This window comes from Fistularia commersonii, chromosome 10 (assembly GCF_037954325.1).
Source record: "Fistularia commersonii isolate RoL2024-O1a breed Wild chromosome 10, RoL_Fcom_v1.0, whole genome shotgun sequence".
NCBI lineage: Eukaryota > Metazoa > Chordata > Actinopteri > Syngnathiformes > Fistulariidae > Fistularia > Fistularia commersonii.
Window position 1 is genome coordinate 2,462,865 of NC_141293.1, and position 8,262 is coordinate 2,471,126.

Here is an 8,262-nt window from a genome sequence, read left to right on the forward strand (position 1 = left end):
ATTTACAAACATTTCTACATACATACACGCATACATATATACACTCATAAATACACATATACATACTTATGCATGTACTTACATTCATACACACAAACGTACTTATACATATACATACACACACACATACAAACACAGATACACGCATATGTACTTACATATACTAAGACATACACACATACATACATAAATGCATATATATATACATACATGTACACATTCATATATGTACATATGCACCTACATAAATTCATACATACATACACACATACATACTTATGCACATACTTACATACAAACTTACTAACACATATACACACATACATACATACATAGATGCACAAATGCATACATACGTATACAAAGAAATACAATCATACATACATAAATACACATATATACACACATATAAATGTATATATATGTATGTTTATTTGTTTTTGTATATGTTTGTATGTATGTATGTGTGTATGCATGTACTGAACCTCACCGCACGTCACTGACAGGAAGGGTCAGACCAGGATGTTCTTCCTTGGGAGACTGAGGTCGTTTGACATCTGTAGCTCCTCAACACTTCTACCAGTCTATGATAAGATAAGAACAACTTTATTAATCCCGAAGGAAATTGTTGTGCCAGAGTTACACAAAATATAACAGTAATAAAAAGAAAAAGGCAGAATTAGAAATAAAAATAAACTATAAACTATAAAGTGTCTCAGTGAAACTGTAAAGTGTCTCAGTAAACAATGATAAAACTATAAGTGTCTTAGTAACAAGTGAGGTAAGGAGTGCACAATAGTATGATAAAAGGAAAAATTGTAGTGTAGCTGTTATGAAATGAAATATTGCACAGTTCTGAATATTGCACAGTGAAATGAAATATTGCACAGTTCTGAATATTGCACAGTGAAATGAAATATTGCACAGTGAAATGAAATATTGCACAGTTTTTGTTTTTTTTTTTAGGTTAAAGATAGGTTTTTATGGTTGCCGGCGGCTGAATGGAGAGGAATTAAAAAGTCTGATCGCCTCAGGGAGGAAAGACCTCCTGTGGCGTTCAGTGCAGCTGTCTTGAGCCTGCTGCCCCAGCACACAACAGCGTAGAAGATGATGCTGGACACCATCGAGTGGTAGAACATCTGCAGCATGGTCCTGCAGATGTTGAAAGATCTGAGGAGGAACAGGCGGCTCTGACCCTTCTTGAAGATGGCGTTGGTGTTAACAGTCCAGTCCAGTTTACTGTCCGGCCCGCACACATCCTGCTTATTTTTATTTCTTTATTTCTTTATTTTATTCATTGCTATTTATTTTTGTCACTCTAATTATATTGTTTAGTTCTGGTTGTGTATTTTTCAGCCTCTTTTTTCCTTGATGTTGCCCATTGTTATCCTTGATGTTGTTGCTGTTGTTGTCTGATGTCTATTTACTCGTCGATGTCTTGCTATCTTCAGTCTTTCTATCTATATTCCTATTTTTCTCCTTTTTGTTGACATTCTGACTGTTACGCTGCTGTGACAAAGGGATATCCCCTCTGGGGATCAATAAAGTTTCTTATCCTTCCCCAAAAGAGTGAAGTAAGACTCAGCCTTGGTCTGAGAGCTCCTCCTCTGGTGGATTAAGATGTTACAAGAGGGGTTTTTGTTCAGCTCTGCAGGTGGTTTGTGTTATTGTGGGTCACTGGCACAGTAATACACTGCACTGTCTGCAGGCTGCAGGTTCTGTCCTTTTAAAGTTATTCTTGTGTCGGAAGAATCTATTTCAACACTGAACTTGTTCTTCAATGAATCTTTCCAGAAGGTGTCGTCCCCATCAGTCGTGACAATCCACTCCAGTCCTTTCCCTGCAGGTTGTCTGATCCAAGCTGTGTACCAGCTGCTAACAGAATAGGAGACCTGACAGGTGATGGTCAGAGGTCGACCAGGCTGCACAGTCACAGAGGCTGGCTGTGTCAACTGTTCACCCTTGACACCTGTGGAGGAAACCATGTTGAATGTAGAAGGAATAAGAGTCAGTGTGCCGTGATGGTACTGTCAGTGTCTCTGCCTCAGTGATACTCACAGGATCCAGCAGTCAGCAGCAGCAGCAGCAGCAGAGATACAGACAACATGGTGCTACTGAAGAGGACCTGAGGGGAACTTCTCTTCTCCTGACTTTTTCAAGACGCCCCATGTTTATATCGGCCAGTAAGGAGGGACACTTTGAATACAAACAAAACATGCTGACGATAAACAAAGGAGTCAAATGGAGCACTTACTACAAATATAATATGGGTTTGGACCAGGACTGGATTTGGAGGAAGAGCAGTTAATGTGTTAAAGAAAAAGAGAAACAACACACCAATATTTAGTTTAAAAGCCACCTTGTTTCTAAAGAATCTAAATAGGTAGAAAAAGTAATTGCAACTTGGTACCATATAGACATTTACACAGAAGTCTATATGGGATGATTACCATAGACTTATGGAACCAACCTGCTTGAACCCGTCTCTTCACCACTTTTCCACACTCTCCATTGCTGTGGACTATTGACCCCTGCTCTCACGACAGATCACAATGTCATCTGCAATCATGGTCCGTGGAGATTCATGTCCATCACCCCTGCAAACCAGAAGGGGCTCAGAGCTGATCCCTGATGGAGTCTCACCTCCACCTTGAACTTCTCATTTCCCCTACAGTACACCGTACCAATGTCTCACAGTTAGCATACATGTCCTGCACCAGTCTAACATACCTTTCTGCCACTCCAGAGTTCCTCATATAATACCTGAGCTCCTCTCTTGGTACCTGTCATATAGGTCTACAAAAACACAATGCAGCTTCCTCTGGCCTTCCCTGTACTTTTCTATTAACATTCTTAATCCTCATATTATTTTAAGGGTCAATTTGACCCATTTCATTCATTGACCAAATGGGTCAAATTGACCTTTAACATAATATGAGGGTTGAAGAAAATACTGCATATGTTGGACTTCTCTTGGCATGAAGCCATGCTGCTGTTCACAAATGCGGACTTCTTTTCGCAGTCTAGTTTCCACTACTTTCATTTCACCACCAACATGAAATCCTTTTTAATCCTATTTCTCATTTTGACATGCATGACTAGTTTGTTTTCAAAAAAAATTTACTCAATTTATTCAAGTATTCAATAACTTATGGCTATCTGCACCTGGGTTACACCTTGTTAGTACTGCAACCTGAAGTCAGAAAGAAGTAGAACATTTACTGACATTTGAAATTAGTCATAAACAGAAAGTGTCATGGACTCAAGATGTGATGCCTGAACTAAACACAAAGACACTCAGGAAGTATTTTGCGTAATTATGGATCGTTCTAAGAAGTTTTCCCCAGTGTGGAATAATTTTGATCATGTGACTCCATAATTGAAGTCCAACGCTACCTGACAGAAGCAAACACACCCAGAAACCAAGACCCTTTACAATATTGGAAATGGATCCAGAAAACACATCCACGTCTGCATCAACTTGCACTTAAAACTCTCTGCTCACCATCGTCATCTGTACCATGTGAAAGAGTATTTTCTAAGACTGGGGAGCTGGTGTCTAAAAGGAGAAATCACCTTGGAGCAAAGACACTCCAAAAACTCTTGTTCCCCAATAACCATTCATAAACTAATCACTTTGTCTTTTTTTTGCATATGATTTAGCAGTGAAAAATGTGTAGATAAGTCAAAAATTGTAACAGATTTGTACTCAAATTTGCTATATTTTACAAACCAACTCAGTTTAGCATTTCCACAAACAAGGAATTTCTTTACCTGCAGGGATTTTATAATTACTGCAGGGGTCACTATTGGGTGACCAACACAGTACCAATACACTGCCGACACAGTTTGTCTGGTGTGTCAATACACTCCTTGAGGTGTCATCGTCCCATCACTACAGAGACCAGAAGTCAGACAGAAGATGAACATTTACTCTTCGTACCCCTGACACTTTTCTCCACCCATTCCAACCTGCTTGAACCCGTCTCTTCACCACTTTTCCACCCTCTCCATTGCTGTGGACTATTGACCCCTGCTCTCACGATAGATCACAATGTCATCTGCAATCATGGTCCATGGATATTCATGTCCATCACCCCTGCAAACGAGAAGGGGCTCAGAGCTGATCCCTGATGGAGTCCGACCTCCACCTTGAACTTCTCTTTACCACTACAGTACACCTCGCCACTGTCTCACCCCTAGCATACATGTCCTGCACCAGTCTAACATACTTCTCTGCCACTCCGAGTTCCTTTCTTGGCACCCTGTCCTGTGCTTTTTCTAGGTCTACAAAAACACAATGCAGCTCCCTCTGGCCTTCTCTATTAGCAGTTTCAAAGCAAACAGGGCATCTGTAGTCCACTTTCTGGGCATGAAGCCATACTGCTGTTCACAAATGCTGACTTCTGCTCACAGTCTAGTTTCCACCACTATTTCATTTCACCAATAACATGAAATTCTTAATCCTATTTATCTCATTGAGGAATTTATCAAAAATATTTTTTTCAAAAGAAAATAGACTCAATTTATTCATTCACTATTCCGTTTCAATTAACGTATGGCTATCTTCACCTGGGTTACACCCTGTTAGTACTGTAACCAGAAGTCAGAAAGAAGGAGAACATTTACTAAAATTTGAAACTAGTCATAAACAGAAAGGGTCATGAACTCAAGAAGTGATGCCTGAACTAAACACAACGACACTCAGGAAGTAAAGTGCTTTCAGGGGGTTTATTTTGCAAGGGGGACGACTGGATGGCAGTGCAGGAGCCAGGAAACCGGCTAGCATACACCGACAAAGAAGGAGCCAGGTTTGGGGGAAAGGAGGCAAATTCAGGACTCGGGAACAAAAAACGGCTCTTACTTTGGGGATGAAGATCCACCAGGAAGGGCAAGGTGGACTCCAAGAGAGGGGTCTGTGTGGCAGTACCCACTCAAGACAAGCATCTATCCCTGAAGGGGCGGCAGCGAGCTCCTCCTTAAGCTCAGCCTGACGAGGCCTCATGATCCGCAGGTGTGCATTGCACCCCAGCTGAAATCATTCTCCTGCTCCATCACACTCACTGGTGAAAGACTGCCAGCCAAGGATTTGTCTTTTCCCACTTTGCCTCTCACATGCCTCTCGCTTTTATCCAAAGCGACTTACAATAGAAAACATAAGGACTGCAAATAAATCTTGCAAATACAAGATACACAGGAAATATACAGAACAGTAAGCTTGGGCTAGTGAGTTTTTTTTTTGTTTTGTTTTGTCAAAGTCGTACAAAAACGTACACACACACACACACACACACACTGCATCGCCTAACTTGGTGTCTAACCTGATCTGGGGCAGCTCAAGCATCAGCGCAGTCACATCATTTGGACATTAGAAAGTCCAAACTCATTGAAATAAATATGTATCACTGAGGACTGCACTCAAAAAGAGATTTTTGATATCATATGAAAGTGTTCAGAAATGGTCTGAGAGCTCCTCCTCTGGTGGATTAAGATGTTACAAGAGGGGTTTTTGTTCAGCTCTGCAGGTGGTTTGTGTTATTGTGCGTCTCTGGCACAGTAATACACTGCACTGTCTGCAGGCTGCAGGTTCTGTCTGTGAAGAATCGACTTCAATATTGAACTGGTTCTTCAATGAATCTTTCCAGAATGTGGTGTCTCCACGACGACCACTGACAATCCACTCCAGTCCTTTCCCTGCAGGTTGTCTGATCCAAGATGTGTAGTAGTCGCTAACAGAATAGGAGACCTGACAGGTGATGGTCAGAGGTCGACCAGGCTGCACAGTCACAGAGGCTGGCTGTGTCAACTGTTCACCCTTGACACCTGTGGAGGAAACCATGTTGAATGTAGAAGGAATAAGAGTCAGTGTGCCGTGATGGTACTGTCAGTGTCTCTGCCTCAGTGATACTCACAGGATCCAGCAGTCAGCAGCAGCAGCAGCAGCAGAGATACAGACAACATGGTGCTACTGAAGAGGACCTGAGGGGAACTTCTCTTCTCCTGACTTTTTCAAGACGCCCCATGTTTATATCGGCCAGTAAGGAGGGACACTTTGCATACAAACAAAACATGCTGACTATAAACAAAGGAGCCAAAACTCGCACATGTATATAATAATTGGATGATTTCATGCATGAAATCATTATCTTCACTGCTTTCATGAAGACTCATGCTGCAGTGGACACTTCAGATCCATGAGAGATCATCTTTTTAACAATAACTCATGGAAAGACCAGTCAAACACTGGATTTAAAGATCAAATTCTGAATAACACTTTCCTCATGGCTGCCTTTCACTCACTTATCAATAAGATCAATAAATAGTGTATATTATGGTCATCCTGTCATTACACATGTTGGTCCTCAAAGGTCACATTGTTTTCACAGAAAATATGTATCAGATGTTGTGGGTTGTTAGGTTTTTTTGCCTTATTTTTTAACCTTCCTCTCAAGTCTGTGTCTGTTTTCCCAGTAGAGGATCAAGAGTTGCACCTGCAAATCCTTCCAAACAAGCCCTCCATCATTACACATCTCTGCATTGTGTTTTTTCTGACTTCTCCTCAATTCCAGTCCGGCGTCATCAGACCTGCAGCTCGCTTAGATGATTCCCACCTCCAAAGATAACATGAAAACATCCTGTAGGCCTCTGCTAGTCCACAGCCTGGAGGAGAAGGAGTAGAAAGGTGACAGCTATGACAAACTAAGCTCTCAAAGATGAGTTCAGAAGGTAAAATTCTCTCCTTTGGTCAGGATTGTGCTCCAGACCACGCATGAAAAGTCTCTGCAAGTCTAGTTTGTATTGTAGTCACCAGGTTTTAAGTCACAGGTTATAATAACAATCATACCTCTATTGGTTTGTTACAGATTTTTTTTTTTTGGTTGTATTTAAACCTCCCAAATTGTCCCCAAATTATGATTCTCAGAAGATAAGGTCCGATATTCCTCTCTTAGTCCGGCAGTTGTGAAATTCACATCATACACAGAGATCCTGTACAAAACAAATGCAAAGGTCAAACTGGAAAGAAAAAAAAAAAAAAAACATTGTGTGAGAGTCATTCTCCAAAGATACCTGATATTTCTGGAATAAAAACATACATTCATACTATTTTGAGTGTTTTTTTTCCAAGTGCAGCCTCAGGGCGGCACAGGCCAGTGTCTTTCTGAGCTGGTTGCAAGCCCTGAGACAGTGTCTATCATCAGAATTCACCCCCTTGGATGTTTTACCGTTTTAGTGTTTTCACAAATCAATCATGATCGGTAAAATGTGGCTTTTTAACAGAAAAATTTATCTGAAAAAATTCTTTAATGTCCAAGTGAAAACAGATTTCTACAAAGAAATGTCAATGAAATAAAAATATATAAAGAAATATAATTGTTTGCATAATTAATCACCCCCTTTTTAAGTTAATACATGAAGACTCCAAGCAATGGATGGATACAAAAAAAAATCCAAAAAATCCATTATTTTCAAATCCAAATGATTTCCAAATGTGAATCTGCTAAGATCAGGTGGCCCTCGTGACCGTGCAAGTAGGAGACAAGTGAAAGAAGCAACCAAGAGCGCTACGACTACTCTGAAGGAGTTGCAAGTGCACAAATGCTGCAGTGCATGTGGGAATAAATGGGATTCAATGCTACACTTACATGCTTTTGAGCCATCAAACTCCTGTGTACACTTTAAATGGATGGATCTGCATAGATAGATCGATCGATAGATCGATCGATAGATAGATAGAGACATATAAAAATAAAATGTCCTGTTACTTCAACCGTCTCCTGATGATATATACAAGTTATGCAATCAATCATCTCTTTGGTCTTCCTTTAGACCTCCAATTCCAGCACCGTCTACCAATATATTCACCATCCCTCCTCTGAACATGACCCAACCACCTCTGAACTTCCCTCCAAAACATCTAACATTGTGCCGTTTGTCCGATGGACTCATTCTTGATCCCATCCGTCCTGGTCACTCCCAAAGAGAACCTCAACATCTTCATCTCTGCGACCTCCAGACCTCCACTGTTTCTAGACCAAACAGCGTCACCGGTCTCACCATTGCCTTGTCTACGTTTCCTTTCATCGAAACAGAATAATGGACAATACCCCTAGAGTCTCACAAGAGGGGGAGAGGATGACAGACCCAACAGGATGGATATGACGGTTAAGGCAGCAGAAAACGCATGGATAACCAAACAACACTAACGGGGCAAGTGTTCGATGTAAAATGCCATTGTGGGAAGCTTTGCAAGAATGCAAGGGG

At 41.0% G+C, this 8,262-nt stretch overlaps 1 pseudogene and 1 gene segment (V, D, J or C); both read right to left on the bottom strand.

The window, feature by feature from the left end:
* Nucleotides 1-879: 879 nt before the first annotated feature.
* On the bottom strand, nucleotides 880-2,107 carry LOC147230075 (immunoglobulin heavy variable 2-4-like). The segment is given in 2 exon segments: nucleotides 880-1,969; nucleotides 2,059-2,107. Coding segments are annotated over 2 exon segments (354 nt in total).
* Nucleotides 2,108-5,535: 3,428 nt separating this feature from the next.
* On the bottom strand, nucleotides 5,536-5,961 carry LOC147230076 (immunoglobulin heavy variable 4-38-2 pseudogene; annotated as a pseudogene).
* Between the last annotated feature and the right edge of the window lie 2,301 nt (nucleotides 5,962-8,262).